Source organism: Onychostoma macrolepis, chromosome 07 (assembly GCF_012432095.1).
Source record: "Onychostoma macrolepis isolate SWU-2019 chromosome 07, ASM1243209v1, whole genome shotgun sequence".
In the NCBI taxonomy this organism is placed as follows: Eukaryota; Metazoa; Chordata; class Actinopteri; order Cypriniformes; family Cyprinidae; genus Onychostoma; species Onychostoma macrolepis.
In genome coordinates, this window is record NC_081161.1 from 44495356 (window position 1) to 44513900 (window position 18545).

At 37.8% G+C, this 18545-nt stretch overlaps 2 protein-coding genes across 2 annotated transcripts; both read left to right on the forward strand.

Moving 5' to 3' along the window:
• The first annotated feature begins 2432 nt into the window (after positions 1-2432).
• On the forward strand, positions 2433-4745 carry LOC131543887 (uncharacterized protein DDB_G0271670-like). The gene is made up of 8 exons (XM_058781695.1): positions 2433-2485; positions 2921-3311; positions 3503-3604; positions 3780-3872; positions 4015-4051; positions 4168-4317; positions 4479-4604; positions 4724-4745. Exons 1-8 carry the CDS (start codon positions 2468-2470, stop codon positions 4743-4745), a joined length of 939 nt encoding a protein of 312 aa, XP_058637678.1. The 5' UTR covers positions 2433-2467.
• Positions 4746-4835: 90 nt separating this feature from the next.
• Positions 4836-7455, forward strand: LOC131544704 (ubiquitin carboxyl-terminal hydrolase 37-like). The gene is made up of 9 exons (XM_058783100.1): positions 4836-4934; positions 5133-5269; positions 5400-5499; positions 5585-5664; positions 5754-5857; positions 6351-6453; positions 6772-6854; positions 6950-7088; positions 7189-7455. Exons 1-9 carry the CDS (start codon positions 4836-4838, stop codon positions 7190-7192), a joined length of 849 nt encoding a protein of 282 aa, XP_058639083.1. The 3' UTR covers positions 7193-7455.
• The last annotated feature ends 11090 nt before the right edge of the window (positions 7456-18545 follow it).

Here is an 18545-nt window from a genome sequence, read left to right on the forward strand (position 1 = left end):
TCTACAGTCAGACAATCAAAAAACACCCCTGTTTTAAAGCACCAACTATAGCAGCAGCTCTGACAGCCTGGTGGAAATTTCACCAAATCACAAACACTCCTCTTGCTCCATCTAAATACACCTCCATTTGGAATAATCCAGATTATACAGTTAATAAAAAGCCACTTAATTTACACACATGGGCAGAAAAGGGCATCACACAACTCCATCACATCTTTCATAGAAATAATCTGGCCTCATTTTCATATCTGGTCCAGGAATACGGCATCAGGAGTAATAGTTTTTTGGAATATCTACAAATCAAATCATCTATCCAATCAAAAATGAACATTCGAACCGTTAATCTAGAACTCTCACCTTTAATCTCAGAGTTAATTAATATACCGTCCTCAAAAAAACTACTCTCCAAAATATATAGAATAATATTAAAATCAGACAACACATTAAGTTTACCACATGCTAAGTGGGAATCAGACCTATCTATTGCTCCTGATGCCGATTTCTGGACACAAATCTGCAAAAATATCTATTTTATGACAAAAAATGCCAACTTGCAACTTGTACAATATAAAGTACTTCACAGATTTCACTTAACCGGACAGAAATTGTTTAAAATGGGATTCACTTCAGAAACATGTTCACATTGCACCCAAAATGAAACAGATACATATGTTCACACCCTTTGGTATTGTACCCCAATTAAAAATTTTTTTGGAAAAGGTCATTGAATCACTATCGGTCACTTTGGGATGTCACATCCCAAACTCTCCATCAGTTTGTTTACTAGGCGATATATCCATAATCAGTTTAGACAATATAAACAGTCAGTTACTCCTGGTGGCGCTAGCTATCGCCAAGAAAACTATCCTCATGAACTGGAAATCAAGAAAATCCATACATATCGCATCCTGGAAAAATCTACTAATTGAATATATCTCAATGGAAAATCTATCCAGTTCATCTCATAATACAGTAGAATTACACCCCTTCTGGTCATCTCTCATTACCCTCCAGCAGTCATAAATCTGTTGAACTTCTTTGTCTGAGACCAATCACAACAACACATCTTCACCTACAGTACTACTTGAACTTAATTTGAATATTATCCTTTGAGTTTTGGGAAGGGGTGGAGGACAACATCAATGAGGAAACACTGAGAAAGGGCTTAAGAAAAGGTTAATCTACGTGCATGTATATGTTTGGCCTCCAGTCCCCAGTAGGCTGTGACATGCAGGTCTGTATCTGGTGTGGTGTAGGTGTAATACGGGTGGGTGGATGTGGGGGTTGGGGGGGGGGCTAGTGACTCCCCGCCGTCTCAAAAAACAAAAAACATACAGGGCAAGTGGGCTGTGTGGGTGGGCCGGGTCCCTGACCTGGGCTGCACTACACATCTCACTTTTTTAATGCATCTCAAACTAGCTGAGACATATACATATCCACACATTAAAAACATAATTAATTAGAAAATAAATAAATAAATAGACGGCTGATGGCTGATGTTTGGGGAGACGGGGAGACGGGGGGATGTGCCTGTTGCTTAGCAGCGTCCTTCCCTGGCACCCCCGTTGGGGTGTGACATGGGCTGGGGAATTAAGTTCTGATATGTCGTAGCCACGGTTGGATCGGAGGCACCCCCCAATTATTCAATATTTATTAATTTATAATCCAATATTAATATTATTATTTATACCTGCCCTCTTTGTTGTACTCCACCCCTCCCCAATTTTGATGAAATCATTATTTTTATTATTGTTATTATTATCATTATGATTAACATTATTATAGTTATTATTGTTGCTAATAACATTTGTTGTCTCTATTATTATTATTATTATTATTATTATTATTAGTCTTTATTTATTTCTATTTATATATTTATTTGTTTTGTTTATTTTTGTTTTTTATTACTCTACTTATATCTGTTATCAATCTATTATGATGCTATCTCAGTTGTATGCTTCCATCCCCATACCTGTCTAAGGTTTATACAACAAGGGGGAAAAGCATATAACGATAATTTTATAGTAAAAAGATGAGCAAACATATAGACATTAATCCAATCCAATAGATCCAGATATTGACAGATGTGTAAAAAAATAAAAATAAATCAAAAATCAAATAACAGTGTTTATGAAATACACCGTTTTGTTGATGAAGTCGGATTTTTATTTGAACATTTTACCTACAAAAGTAACCTGTAACGATCACCTTCAACTTCATATTATATTAAAAGGCTGAGCAGACATTTACAGACATCAATATTAAATAAAATTTAACTAGACAACTAACTTCACTTTAAAAGATTATTTTCAAAGAAAAAGAAAAAAAAAAAAAAAAGCGCGCGAGCATAGAACGTTGGCGACGGAGGCTGTGTGACGTCACAGTAAGACTCCGTGTAGCGCTCGCGCTCAGATCAGATCACCTGCAGCTTCATCAGTCATTATTACATTATTACACCTTCATCAAAATGGTTTGGTTGGTGAAGGTAGGTCTGACGCCGAACGGGGTTTTTAAGGAGGCCGAGGCGGTTTACTCCAGTCTGAATACACAAATCTGAACAAAAAATACTTACTGAACTTTTACATCATTATTCCACCATTATAATCATTATAATCAAAAATGTTCAACCTATGTGTATTTAAAATGTCGATACTAACAGTTGTGACTGGATTACTTACAAATAAATACAAGTAAATCTGTTTATGCATTTTATGCATATCTGGATGCATGCTTTGTATAAATTTGTTTAAATGTGAACCAGCTGAGAATAATAGGCTAATTATTCCTAAAGCGGTATAAGAATTTAAAATATTGTCTAACTGAACTTTTTGGCTCAATTTATAGCAACGTGCCTCAGTCTCCACTTATGAACAGATTATCAAACATAAAGTATAATTCTGAGTTATGTTTATTCTTCTAGAATTTGGTGCGTGCCGTTCATCAGTCCGATGAAAAAATGGATAAAAATCCCAAAAAGGAGGAGAAGAAGAAGAAGAGGGTCAAGTTAGCGCTGTGTTCTTCAGTGGATGTGATGGACTCGTCCAGTGCAGCTCCTGAAGACCGTGACAAACCACCCTCATCTTCCTCATCTTCCTCTTCTTCCTCAGGCAAACGCAGATTTAAAGGTCTGCGGTGCTTCTTCTGCAGAATGCTGTCATTCTGTGGCGTGTCCTCGTCTTCTGAGCAGGATAAGACGTCTTCCATCCAGACTCAGAAGACCAGCGACGACTCGAGTGCAGTCGGCAGATCTTCTGAGGAGCTTCAAGAAGTTGATCTGCTGACTGCCGACCAGAAGAAAGAAGCAGTCGGAGGTTACAGACGCTTTCACAGACATTTCTTACATTCTTTTTGAGTTTTTCTGCCTCAATCATCAGGTTTTCTTAGCTCTATGTGTTTCTGATCGTTCAGGATCTACTTCCTAAAGCTTGCCTAGTTTCTATACCTTTATGTCCTCAATAAAAAAGTTTGTATCATTAACATTGACAAAAGCATGTCTTCACAGCAGTAGTTCCTCCTGGTTCCTCCTCATCTGCAGACGTCAGATCCTCAGAACAAACAGCGTCTGAGCTGCAGACTGAGATTCAGGAGACTGAACCCGTCACAGGTAACATATGATTCAGTTCTGCAGCTTTTCTACTCTACTTTTGCTTCATCTGAGCTGTTAAAGCTCTAAAATTCAGATTTACTCCTTTACTGTGAACATTTAAAGAAACAGGCAAATGGTTTGAACGACAGATCATTCCTTGTATTATTTGTAATATTGTAATATTTCTTCTCAGCAGTAGTTGAAGGGACTAAACCTCCTTCTCTCAGTGTTGATGGTCCTTCATCTGCAGACAGAGTCTCTGCTCAAGAGACAAAACCCTTCACAGGTGAGAATTAATTATACATCCAGAGGTTTTAGTAGTAATAAATGCAAATATAAGTGAATATTGTCTGCTTTAGAAAGTCTTTGCTGATGTCTGTAGTATGATACTATGTTTGACTAAAACTGCATAATTGATCTCTTTACAGACGCAGCTCTGACCTTCGAGACTATTGATGTTGAGCGGTGAGTATCTGTGTGTAGCAGCAGGTTACTGTAATTTGGCCTTTTTTTGTCTCATATGCCCAACCTCCCATGGACGAGCACAATATTAGGTAACATATGTGTGGTGTTTTCTTCAGTCTTGTAGAATTGCTGGCCAGTTTCGGAGTCCAGTGGCATGATCTGAGCAAGGATTCACTGAAAGAGCTGCTCAAGTCTTTGGAGGAACAGGAGGAAGCGTCTGAAGAGAAATCAGCTGAGGAGGATGATGCTGATCAAGCTGTGCTGGGGTAAAGATGCTTTTGAATGTCTGGACGCTCGTGCTTTATTATGAACTTCTCTGCAAAACTAGTCTCACATATTTAGAAACCTTTAGATCAAAAAAGCACAAATACAGTCAGCTGTAGTTTGTCTAATATGTCTGTCCACTAACAACGCTATCTGGCTACAGTCTTCCTAATTTAGGAAACACGTGCTATATGAACTCCGTCATTCAGTGCCTCCTCAGCGTTTCTCCCTTTCGGGAAGATTTGCTCTCGCAGCAGGAGAATCACACAGACAGCGCCACGCTGCTCAGGTACCAGATTTGTTGTGTGCTTCTGCTGTTTGAGTGTCAGCTTTCAGAAATTGTGTGACAAGTAAAGATTTAGTGTGTAAGCAGATGAACAAAACTGTAAGTTGCGTGTCATATTGTAGCTCTCATGACATTCTCGAGTAGAGCAGAATAACCTTTAATTGTGGCACTAAAACAGTTCTAATAATATTAATGTGTTTGTTTCCAGGCGTTAACTGACCTGCACATGAGCGGATGGACAGCAGTGACTCTGATCTGAAGGAAACACACTTGGCTAAAGTTAAAAGCTACATAGAAAGTCACTTTCCAGTTTTCAAGGGACACTGTCAGCAGGTGAGGACGCCTTAAACCAGGCTTCTTAACTAGATTAATTAGCAAAACTTCCTTGATTATGCTGTTTCACACAAACCAGCCGTGACAATTCATCCTGATCTTATCAGCTGAACAATATAAATGTGGACTGTTATGCAGTCTTGGTGACTGTAAGCTGTTTGTTTATGAGCTGGATTTACCTTCTCTATCTCCTCTCAGGATGCACACGAGTTCTTCATGGCTTGTCTGTCCCGTCTAAAAGAGGAAAGCATGAGCTTGAGATCGTCTCATCCCTCATACACTTGCCCCGTGTCCAGTATGGAGTTCAAGCTCAGAAGCGAGCGCACCTGCAACAGGTAATGCCAAGCATCATCTGACATTTAATGTCACCAAAGTTTGGCCTAAAGATGAATGCATTTGTATGAATTCATGCTCATTCAAAAGAAGCCCAACATTGAAACGTTTATGTTCACTCTGTTATTTTAGCTGTGGCCTCATGAAGAGTTTCACAGAGGAATCAAACTGCCTCTCGCTGGTCATCGGCCCTCATGCGAGTCTCACAGACAGTCTGCAGCAGTACATGAACGTGAGTATCAGCGCTGAAGTCATTATATTACATGAACAGGAGGCTCGTGTCTCTAATCAGCTGATGTCTGTGTTTGTTGTCTCAGGCGTCGTTCATTGATTGCGTGTGCAGTCTGTGTGGAGGACCACAGGCCTCTGAGACCCTGAAGTTTCTCTCTCTTCCTCGGTACGACACGCTGCTGATCAGTTACTGATCTGGAGAACAGCCAATCATGAGCTGCTCTGTAACGTCTGCTCACTCGCATGTCTCTGCAGGGTCCTGGTCCTTCTGGTGCAGCGCTTTGACTTCACGTCCTCCATGATCAAGCTGAAGAATCGACTGGAGATTCCTGAGGAGCTGACGCTGTCCTGCGTTAAAGGTACAGTTACAGAACAGCCGTCCTGTTCATCATATAACTGTGAGTGATTACAGTGTTATTCCTGGATGCACACCATTATATCTGATTGCATTTGAACAGGCTTCTGTGCATCTGATTGTGTTTTGATGTCAGTCTCTCTTCACTGATTTGCATATTATAATTGATCTATTTTTAATAGTGTTTTGTTGCATGTCAGTGTGCATTAGGTTTAGATTTGTGCAAAGTGTGGGAAATGTTTTGCTGATTATTTTCAAATGTAACTTCTGGAATTTGGAAGTTATTTTGAAGACCAACCTGAGAAGAGAGACAGATCTTTTATCAACTACTAAGTAATATTTCAGTGTTTGGGGGTTTTAGTCGTCGAAGATTATAATTAGCAATGCTGCAGTGACTGTTAATTACTCTTTAAGACAGCTTCAGGAAGAGATTAGCCATTCTTTTATTTTTAGTTTTTCATGAAGTGTTTTATTTTTTGGTCTGTGATCTTCAACAGAGAGAACAAAGCAGCCAGAGACAGATGAAAACAGCAGAGCAGGCAGCCGATCATTTCTCCAGAAAATATTCAGGAAAAAGAACAGAGTTGCTCCACAGACACCACAGGAAAGAGATAGATAGATAGATATATAGATAGATAGATAGATAGATATACAGATAGATAGATAGATAGATAGATAGATGGATGGATGGATGGATGGATGGATGGATGGATGGATGGATGGATGGATGGATGGATGGATGGATGGATGGATGGATGGATGGATGGATGGATGGATGGATGGATGGATGGATGGATGGATGGATGGATGGATAGATAGATAGATAGATAGATGGATAGATGGATAGATATATAGATAGATAGATATATGGATAGATAGTCAGATAGACAGCATTATCTTATAATCTCCGTGTGTTAAACAGGAAGAAGCTCCAGTCGTCATCAGCTCACAGTACAGACTCTCTGCTGTTGTGTCTCATGCGGGAAGCCATTTGTTTTTTGGTAAGAATTTTCATTCGTCTCATTCGTTCATTCGCTGGTCATGTGATCAGTTCCAGTCCGTCGTGAATGGACGCTGAAGTTTCTGGGTCTCGCAGGACACTACATCAGTCAGATCCGTGAGCGCAGGGAGGACGGATGGCTGCGGTGCAGCGACGCGTCTGTCAGAAGAAGCAGCTGGAGCGAGGTGTCCGAGGACGCCGGGGACAACGGATACTTGCTGTTTTATGTCAAGAGGTGTTTCATCCCATAATATTCAGTGTTCAGTCCTCACTTGTATTTGGTCAGCTGCTTTGGGATAAAAACTCTGAACTCCTCCTCACTCTTGTTTCTGCAGCTGAGCAGCGTTTGGTGAGGAACAGATGAGGAAGATCCCGTCGAGAGGGGGTCTTGAGAAACCCTCATGCTCGGGTTTGTCAGTCGGCTGTTTTTGGGGTCAAACTTGCATCTGTTGGTTTGACGTGAGCGGCACAGATTCTCGTCTCATGGCAGCTTTGGGTTTGGGATGGGATTTGTTTTTGGACAGTTGGTGGCGTTTCGCCTCTCTTGTCCTTTTGGGGGTTGTTCCAGGGCCATAATCACTGAAGACATTGAGGGGGACAATAATTCCAGTAGTTAGAATTGGCTAAATTGTTCCCCCAGTATTGTAAGTTGTTGCAGTGCTCTGCTGAACTCGATTACACAGCGCTCTGTTGCTGTCAGAATGACAAAAAGGTTTAAAAGTGATGTTTTTAGGCTGGTCTGCCCTCGCAGTCTAACAGCACTCGTCACTGTCAAAACCACTGAGACGGCCAATCAAATCAAAGCAGGCGGCGTTTACTGTTCACTGAAGCAGAGCGAGAATTCCAAGCAAAAGTGTCAGTTTTAACACATGTACAGTGAGGAAAATAAGTATTTGAACACCCTGCTATTTTGCAAGCTCTCCCACTTAGAAATCATGGAGGGGTCTGAAATTGTCATCGTAGGTGCATGTCCACTGTGAGAGACATAATCTAAAAAAAAAAATCCAGAAATCACAATGTATGATTTTTTAACTATTTATTTGTATGATACAGCTGCAAATAAGTATTTGAACACCTGTCTATCAGCTAGAATTCTGACCCTCAAAGACCTGTTAGTCTGCCTTTAAAATGTCCACCTCCACTCCATTTATTATCCTAAATTAGATGCACCTGTTTGAGGTCGTTAGCTGCATAAAGACACCTGTCCACCCCATACAATCAGTAAGAATCCAACTACTAACATGGCCAAGACCAAAGAGCTGTCCAAAGACACTAGGGACAAAATTGTACACCTCCACAAGGCTGGAAAGGGCGACGGGGAAATTGCCAAGCAGCTTGGTGAAAAAAGGTCCACTGTTGGAGCAATCATTAGAAAATGGAAGAAGCTAAACATGACTGTCAATCTCCCTCGGACTGGGGCTCCATGCGAGATCTCACCTCGTGGGGTCTCAATGATCCTAAGAAAGGTGAGAAATCAGCCCAGAACTACATGGGAGGAGCTGGTCAATGACCTGAAAAGAGCTGGGACCACCGTTTCCAAGGTTACTGTTGGTAATACACTAAGACGTCATGGTTTGAAATCATGCATGGCACGGAAGGTTCCCCTGCTTAAACCAGCACATGTCCAGGCCCGACTTAAGTTTGCCGATGATCCAGAGGAGTCATGGGAGAAAGTCATGTGGTCAGATGAGACCAAAATAGAACTTTTTGGTCATAATTCCACTAAACGTGTTTGGAGGAAGAAGAATGATGAGTACCATCCCAAGAACACCATCCCTACTGTGAAGCATGGGGGTGGTAGCATCATGCTTTGGGGGTGTTTTTCTGCACATGGGACAGGGCGACTGCACTGTATTAAGGAGAGGATGTATTGGGCCATGTATTGCGAGATTTTGGGGAACAACCTCCTTCCCTCAGTTAGAGCATTGAAGATGGGTCGATGCTGGGTCTTCTAATATGACAATGACCCGAAGCACACAGCCAGGATAACCAAGGAGTGGCTCTGTAAGAAGCATATCAAGGTTCTGGCGTGGCCTAGCCAGTCTCCAGACCTAAACCCAATAGAGAATCTTTGGAGGGAGCTCAAAGCCAGAAACCTGACTGATCTAGAGAAGATCTGTGTGGAGGAGTGGGCCAAAATCCCTCCTGCAGTGTGTGCAAACCTGGTGAAAAACTACAGGAAACGTTTGACCTCTGTAATTGCAAACAAAGGCTACTGTACCAAATATTAACATTGATTTTCTCAGGTGTTCAAATACTTATTTGCAGCTGTATCATACAAATAAATAGTTAAAAAATCATACATTGTGATTTCTGGATTTTTTTTTTTTAGATTATGTCTCTCACAGTGGACATGCACCTACGATGACAATTTTAGACCCCTCCATGATTTCTAAGTGGGAGAACTTGCAAAATAGCAGGGTGTTCAAATACTTGTTTTCCTCACTGTACAATAGAACGAACAAAACATTTAATATTTGACAACTGTTTTACTATAGAAACAATACTTTTACGATACTTGATTAATTTTTAATGGAAAATATGGTATCATTTATATGATTCTTGTAATTAGGAATTCAAATTAGGAATACAAATAAGAGTGAACGTATGCAGATTTAAAAATATTATTTGCAAATAGTTCAAAATGATTATTTCCATGCTAAATTTGGACCTAGCATATTCTTCACTGTTCTATTCCTTTATGCTTTATTAAAAAAGTAAATAATGAATAACACATTTTAAATAAAATATAAATAAGTAATATAAGTAATAAATGAAAACATAAGTATTACATTTGAAAAATAATAATAAAAATATGTAAAAAAGTAATAAAAATAAGTAATGCATAAAAATGTAAGACATAATTAATAATAAAAAAAGTAATAAATGAAAAACAGGTATTAAATTAAAAATTATTACATTAAAAATAATAATAAGGTATAAATAAAAAGTAGTAAAATAAATAATAATAAAAGTAATACATACAAATGTAATAAAGTAATAAACAATAATAATAAAAAACAGAAGTATTAAATTAAATATAATAATAATGAGGTATAAATAAAAAGCAGTAAAACTAATGCATACAAATGTAATAAAATAATAAACAATAATAATAAAAAAAAGTAATAAATGAACAACAGAAATATTAAATATAGTATTTCATTAAAAAAAAAATAATAATATGGTACAAATAAAATAGTAAAAGTAATAAAATAATTAGTACATGATGTAATAAAAAGTAATAAATAAACAAGAATAAATAATAAACAGAAATATTAAAGTAATACACAAAAGTAAATAAAATAATAAAAGTAATACAAATAAAATAATAAAAACAAGTAATAAAGTAATAAATAACCATTAATACATTCATTACTTTTAATAAATTATATTTACATTTTAATAATACTTTTATTTATTAATAAAACACATTAATACTTTTACCACAATCTAAGCAGGAAAACATGCACACAAAAAGTATATATTTTTAACAATATCTTTTTAATTTAACCTTCTAAAGTGACTTACACTGTATTTAAGGAACACTTTTATAAATAAATCATTATAATAAACCATTATTTGCGTCTGTGGCTCCATGATGAACCTTTAACCTCCACTGAACCGTTCCTTTGCACAAAAGGTTCTTTAGGTTATTAAATGTTCTTCAGGCTTGAAAAGACAGTTCTTTTAGGAGCTGTTCATTGAAAGCTGCTTTGGGGAACCAAGAATGGTTCTTCTGTGGCATCGCTAGGAATTCTGGGCCCTGTGTAAAACAGACCTCTGGGCCCTGTGCGCTCTGTCACTGTTTCCCCTCACTTCTGCTGCTGCTGTGAGTGCATGCGCTTCACTGGTTCATGTATTCCCTGGAAACTGAACTCAGGAGCTTGTCATCTCTAGTGCCATGCTGTACTGTTTGAGCTGCAGGAACACTTCAGATATTACAAAACACTAGATAGGATTCAACAATTAACTGAACACTACACATGATATATAGAAGACACTTCTTTAAAAACATTACAAATCTAAATGTTCAAAAACTTTTGACTGGTAGAGTATATTACAGTTCAGTTAGGTTTTTATCATTTTCCACATATTCAGTCCAGTCAGTTAATAAACATGTATAATATTCAGTCAGACGTGCTTTTTTAATAATAATAATAACTCAAAGTGTTCCAAATGTTTCTGAACTCATTTAGTTTACTTTTCAGTTCTAAATCATTTCTGAAGCAATTTATTTCTCTAACCACTGTTTATCATCAGGACTATATATATTTTTTCATATGTTGTTTTTTATTTTTTTAATAAATGTTTAGATCAGTGATTCTGAACCAGGGGCCACTAGGGGCCTCAGCAAACATGTAAGAGGGCCTCAAGATGACTTAACATCTTGACATATATTTGACTTTAAATGTTCACCAATGACCAAAACTATATATTTGAAATATTTAGATTTTTAGCCTAATTCAGTTCAATGCTTGTTCTGTCTTGTTTTAAATCTTTTTATTAGTTTCCCAGAAACCAAGAGCTCCAGGCTGTTCTACATACTGAGAAAACATGTACTCACACTCAAACTTCATTCAATTTAAAATCAACAAAAAAATATAAAATGGACTCAGAAGATGCATTTTATTTTGTTTCCACACACTCTACAGCTCTTTTTTCCTAAGAAAGAGACATCGCTCTAATGATGACACCCTGTTCACCATGAATTCATAATACCAAAGACAGAAAGATAAGATTGAACTGAGTTTTGATTTATATCTGTTTTAACACTCATAATGTAGTTACTGTGTTTTCTCTTTGTAGGTCAGTTACAGCATCAGAAAATAATAATAAAAAAAAACCCTCCAAAAACACCCACGACAGGCAGTGAACTTTCCAAAATATGGTGGTTCATTTCAACAATCTAAGACAAAAAGACAAACACACATTGGTGTTTTAGTGCTGCTAACATATAACTACATCAGCTATTTAACTTAAATGACCCTGTGTTAACAAACAATTGTGAGAAATTATTGCACAAAAGAATGCATAAATGTTTGTTTTTATGTTTATTTAATATAAATGTCACACTTAAAATATCTCAGATATATATGAAATGTCTGAAAACATACGAATGTAAAACGAAGTATATATGAAAATATATGAAAGCAGAAACACAGACACTATTTTATAATACAAAGAATACATTATATTTAAATCAAACAGTCAAACACTTTATTTTATTCTATTGGTGCTGCATAGCAATTATATAATGTAGTAATAAATTGAGCAGTTTCAGAAATGTATTAAACAAGTGCTCACAAATTTGCTTAAAGGGGTCAACGGATGCCCATTTTCTATAGATTATATATGTATATAGATAGGTTATAGAAAAAAGTCTATAACATACTTTGGTTAAAATTTCTCAATGGTAGTGTAAAAAACACCCTTTTACCCTGTCAAAAACAGCTCTGTTCACAGCAGACCGTTTTAGTGCATGTTCCTTTAAATACTAATGAGCTCCGCTGACCCCGCCCCTCTCTTCTGTGGGGTGACCAGTGGTTCTCTGAGAGACTGTTTACATTAGCTGCAGAACTTGCTATCTAGCGCATTATTAGGAAAGATTCATAAAATAACCTTATACTCACTTCTTCTGGAGGTGAAGCTTGATCACGAATGATTCGCGCGAACATAAACACATTTATGTAGATCGGAGGATGCATTTCCTTCAAAAACAAACATAATCCAGGAATCGTCTCTTTTCTCTTCTGTCCATTCATTTAAAAAGTACTTGTTTTCAATTATATTTCTATTTTGTTCTTGTGTTCAAGTTTGAAATCCTCTGAACTTTTACATGCTTGTATATACTTCAATAATATGCAAAATTTCTGTAGCTTGTGTAATTGTCCTGCGGTGAATGAGTGTATCATCACTTTACAACACATGAGAGCTGATGATATTCTTCTGCTATGCTTTGGTTTGTTTATCATGCATCTTAATTTAAGAATTTGAATTTCTGTTTAAAGTCTGAAAGTCTGCTTGAAATAATTCTATTGCTTCTAGTTGTTTTTTGTAGAAAGACGATGCTGATCATCTCTACTTGTCATGAAGATATAAGTCAGGTGCGCTTCAGGAATCAACTGCAGGATTCTCATCATAATGTGCTGGACTCTGACTGACTCCACGAGGTGATCTCATAGAAGTGTTCATTCATGTTTCCTCATCAGTGTCTGATGTTCATGACTCATATCTGGTAAAAGATGCTGAAGACACAAACATGTCCTCCAGCTCAGAAACAGACATTACTCTAATGGTCAACTGTCCAACATATGGTGCTTTATTTTGTTCATAACAATAACTGCATAATCAACCCACGCCCTCAAAAATAAAAAAAAATTATAAAAAAGTTCCACAGTCAAAGCAAAAAGGCTGACTTGTTGCTAATCTGGAATTATTTTAACCTATTTTAAAATGGCTGTAGATTAACAATTGTGAAAAACTCATGCAAAGAAAACGTTTACATTTACATTTAGTCATTTAGCAGACGATTTTATCCAAAGCGACTTACAAATGAGGACAACAGAAGCAATCAAAACCAGCAAAAGAGCAATGATACTCAAGAGCTTGAATGAATTTGACTGACACATTAAACAACTCTTTTTGGAGTAGATGATGAGTCCGGAGGTCTTTCTGTGTGGAGTTTGCTGTTCTCCGTGTGTTGGTTTGGTTTCTCTCTCAGTCTAATACAGCACAGGTGAATTAGAGACACTAAATCATCCGTATGTGTGAGAGTGTGATCGTGTGTCTGTTATCTTGTGAGTTTCCCAGCCTTCAGCCTCAGACTCCAGCATCCTGTGACTCTACGAGCGGTTTGAAGAATGGATGAAATCAGGATGAAGTTTGTTCCTCTGTTACGGCAAACTGGCTGTGGTCTTCAGTAGATGTAACTGTGAGACACACACACACACACACAAAACATTTAATTCAATTTGACATTTTCTGTTTTGCTTCCACTGCAGTTGCTGCTTATGACTGACCTCTATCTGTTGTAAATATTGATTTATAACATATAAAAAGACAGAGAGTAAAGGTCTGTCTGTCAGTGAATGTGAATGGTTTGAGAAAAGACACTCAGAGGAGAGACGGATCAGACCGAAGTTGTACCTCTCGCTCTGCAGCATTTGAACAGCAGCACGACTGTCGACAGCAGATACGGACAAGCTGCCAGAAGAAAACTGAGGATGTTGAAGACAGAAATCTGACCTGAACGTGACAGAAAAACAGAGCAACAAGCACTTATTCATATCTTTCAGTCACATGACCAGCTCGAAGACTTGGAGGGCAAAACATCCAGAACTGCAGCACAAGCCTGTCAATTTTCCATCTGTCTCCCAGCCGCAAATATTTAATCACCTCTCAAAAGAATAAAACAAAGGTATGTGAACGAAATCCAAGTTTTGACCATTTGCAATCCATATTAAGCACCTGCGGCAATATTTTAATCATTAAACAGTGAGACAAAACATTGTAAAACACTTAAAGTGCCTTAATATATTTAAAACTGCAATATTAAAATATCAAATTCAGTAATCACCATATTAATGATGCACAGTTTACGGGCAAGCAGATGAGGACAGAATATGAACGCAGTCCTCTTAAAGGTTCAGTGTTTTCCTTATAATCGTTTTCTATGGGAAACCATTTAATGTGAAATTTTGCACATTGTGTTTATATTCTGGCTTCATCTGCTTGCCTGTACAAAATATACATCATCATCATCAATAAGGTGTTTACTGAACTTCACCTTTAATATCTGCGTTTTACTACATTACTACCTAATGAAATCTGCGTAAAAATAAGTTGGAGTCAGTGGAGCGAAGCTTCGTTTTGCCTCCAGGTGGGCGTTCCTATCAGGGTGTGACGTCACGTGAAAACTCTATTGAGCAGCGTTACAGATGTTTATTTTAAACAACAGGCAAGTATTTATCACAGTATTTACTCACCATACAGATTTATTTGGTTACTGTCCTGTGATGATTTTGGTCTTTCATCTCTCTGTCCTCTACACCAGTACTGACCCTGATCAGACTCAGTAGCTCCTCTGATAGTGAGAGTGTCTCTGTTTACAGTGTAACCATCAGACGTCTGTAACATTACACTGTCTTTATTCCACACATATCTCCAGTCACTGTGATTAGACTCTATAACACAGGTCAGATTGACTGTCTCTCCAGTGAATACAGGACTGTCTGGTGTAACAGTCAGTGTAGATCTGGGTAAAGCTGTGAAGAAAGAAGACGGAGGTGTTTCAGTGAATTAGTCAGAAACATGATCTGATCCGAGCTCCTGTATTTGTGTAACACTGATGTTAAAGAGGAGAGTGATGGTCTCTTTTTTTTTCGCTCCTGTCAAATAAATGGTTTCATGCCAATTCCTCTGAGAACTTTACGTAGTAAAGTTAATAACTTGTTAAGCTGTTTCTCAGCTTTTTTGTTGTTGTTGTTGATTATGTGAATATTTTTTTTTAATAATATTTGGTTAGGAAATTAAATAAAAAATAAATGAAAACTTTCAGTGTAACTGCCATAATGATAAATGCACATTGAGAAACATTGCACTTTCTTCCAGCTGTATTTTTCTCTGTATTATTCAGTATAAATGTGACCTGTGCTGGAAAAATGAGTTCAAACGTGCCCGGACTAATTATGAGCTGCAGGCAAAACAAGTGAAACGTCAGTTTTGGTTGAATTTGAGGTTTTCACAAAAATGAGTTCATTAAGCTGATCCCAGCGCTCCACATACACTCTTAAAAATAAAGGTGCTTAAAAGGTTCTTCATAGAGATGCCAAAGAAAAACCATTTTAAACCATTGGTTTTAGTTCCACAAAGGACCATTCAGTCAAAGGTTATTTAAAGAACCATCTCTTTCTTACCTTTTTATAATCTGAAGAACCTTCTTTCACCACAAAGAACCATTTGTGAAACAGAAAACTTCTTCAGATGTTAAAGGTTCTTTATAGAACCATTTAGACAAAACGGTTCTTCTGTGGCATCGTGAAGCACCTTTATTTTTAAGAGTGTAGCACTTAAACATCTAAAATGCCTTTATTTGTGTGCTTTCTAAAGCTTTCAGTTTTTCTGCTCAATACTCGACAGCTGCTTCCCCTCAGAACAAGTTTGGTATTGTTGTAAAGCGCACCGATCCAGCTTTGTGAATATTCATAGCGAATACTTGATGTCATGAGTCTGAACCAATGAAACATCATTTTCAAACCCATGCTGATGTAAACAAACCAGCTTGTTGCTAAGCAGCAAATAACACGCTTGGCGATTGTTCAAAACACCTTTACATGCTTTGTGTCTTAATTATCACGGAAACATCCTTCCTCTGAAAACATGAAAAGAAAATGGCAATTCACTTTAATTCACTAATGACCAATACATGCTGGTTAATATTGTCTGACTGCTCTGATGGCAGAGTGATGTGGACTAAAATACTTCAGACACTTTGGGTTGTTTCTCACAAAACTATTGTATAAAGGTAGAAGAGCTTGAATATAGCACACGAGTCATTGGTTTATTAAAACAATCATGGTGTTTTAGGTCCTTTTTGAACTTTGAAAGCTCCTGTCATCATTAATAAGTGACTTAAGTTGTCATAGTGATGCAATAAAAGAGCTGTATTGGTGCCAGAACCATTCAGTGAACAGTTCTTAAAAGAACCATTTTGCAAAGTTTGAAGAACATTTTAATAATCTAAAGACCCTTTTGTTAAATGGAAAGATATTATTATGTATGTTAAAGGTTCTTCATTTAACATCAAAGCTAATAAGAAGCTTTATTTTTAAGAGTGTATTATAGGGGAAGTTCACACAGAAATATTATGATGTTCAGGTCTGTGCTCAGATCAGACTGAAACCTTTATCTGTTGTGTCATGTCTCTAGCTTTTATCAGCATTATTAAAGCTATAATACAGATATATATATAGTGCCATGAGTGTTGTGTTTATAAGATGACACTTCATAGTTCATTTTGAGATACCTGTAAGCACACACAGTGTTTAATTTTTTAATTCTCCTTTAACTTGTTAAGGAGCTGTTCACACAGGACCTGTTCTTGTGTTCACAACAGATGCAACAACGAAACCCTCAAATTAAGTGTAAATTGTGATATTTATGAGTAGAGTGAATGTAACATTTGAGAAGGAGAACGTGTTTTGATTGGATGTGTGATCATACATGTAGTGCAGAAGGACAATGATATTCAACTCACCTTTCACAGAGATATAAACAGTAGAGCTTAAATGTGAGGATGATGGTCTTTTATCTCTCTGTCCTCTACACCAGTACTGACCCTGATCAGACTCAGTAGCTCCTCTGATAGTGAGAGTGTAGCGAAGGCTACCTTATACTGTTAGGGCTAGCTCGAATCGCAGTGAACCAGGTGTGTCGGTCAGAACACCACAGAGGGAAGTAGCAGTTTGAACTGGTTTATTTTCACAGATGAGCTATAATCAAATCAGAGAGGGAGTTAGTTTTACATGCACATCAGTCAGTTTCTACTAACAGGATGTGGACAGATAGACTTGAAGACTGCAGTGGGTGGTGTATGTGATAGAGACAAGGAGGCCTCCTTGGAAACATCCAGAGGAATGAATACTCGTTTCAGTATGGGCTCTGGGACCGCTGCTAATAAGCATACACGGGTCGCTGAGAATGATAGGAGGTGTGAGCCAGTTAGAGGAGAACTTAAGTACTGTCTTTCACAGATCTTGTCTTCTTGAGAGGGCTGGGTACATATCAGTAGAAGCACGAGATGTATGATTGTGGTGGAAGGTGTGGTTTCTCCTGCCAGAAACAAAGAGCAATATTCTAATAAAACCACCATTACAAGTATTATTATGCATACACAACTATAGGCTGCTCCCTTCTTACAGTAACATAATAATGTATAAACACTTAGTATACCAGTGCTTCCGCTATTATTAACTATCCAAATGACTTATAGCGTTATAAACATTATAACTCCGAACAGTGTAAATCAACAGATGTGTTACAGGAATAGCATGTAGATAATAGAATTATCACACAGCATTGAACTGCTAATAACTGCGTCATCACTAATAAAGCCAAGCATCAATCAGTTAACGTTGCAGGTTTATATGTACTCACTCTTATAGAACGCACACAACACAAAATACATTCAACTGTGGCTGATATTAATGACGCACGTCTCAAACACTAGTTTAGGCAGAAAACCCGATCGCATGCAGTGGTGGAGGCAGTCTGCCAAACTCCAAGTAATGAACAGCGTCTCTTCCGGCTATCCGTGATAAGCGCGTTTCATAATAAAAGTCCCCATGCTGGCTAGCACGACAGCGCTCTGACACTCTCTCTATCGCCTTTTGCACAGCCGCCCCAAATTGTGTGCAATTTGCTCATGTAAAGGCGTATTCTTAATCTGGAGTCGTTGACAGGCATTCCTTTTCCTCCTCAGCATCCGGTATGACTGGAAGAGCAATAAGCCGAGCAACGGGCCGGGTGTAGACTTTGTCTTTAACTTGTACATCTACAGATCGTACATGCCCATCCACACTGGGATGTACTTTAACCACTCTGCCAACTGGCCAGAGTGCCCGGGGAAATTGGGGGTCCATCAACAAGACTACTGAACCTACTGTCAGATCGGCTGGGGTACCATGCCACT

What these genes read in the sequence shown, in the direction of transcription:
- LOC131543887 (XM_058781695.1), top strand. An exon ending in AGAGACAAAACCCTTCACAG is followed by an intron (nt 3,873 to 4,014) that starts GTGAGAATTAAT and finishes ATCTCTTTACAG; the next exon opens with ACGCAGCTCTGACCTTCGAG. An exon ending in GCTGATCAAGCTGTGCTGGG is followed by an intron (nt 4,318 to 4,478) that starts GTAAAGATGCTT and finishes ATCTGGCTACAG; the next exon opens with TCTTCCTAATTTAGGAAACA.
- LOC131544704 (XM_058783100.1), top strand. Translation starts at nt 4,836, where the DNA reads ATGGACAGCAGTGACTCTGATCTGAAGGAAACACACTTGGCTAAAGTT. An exon ending in TCAAGGGACACTGTCAGCAG is followed by an intron (nt 4,935 to 5,132) that starts GTGAGGACGCCT and finishes ATCTCCTCTCAG; the next exon opens with GATGCACACGAGTTCTTCAT. An exon ending in GACGCTGTCCTGCGTTAAAG is followed by an intron (nt 5,858 to 6,350) that starts GTACAGTTACAG and finishes GATCTTCAACAG; the next exon opens with AGAGAACAAAGCAGCCAGAG.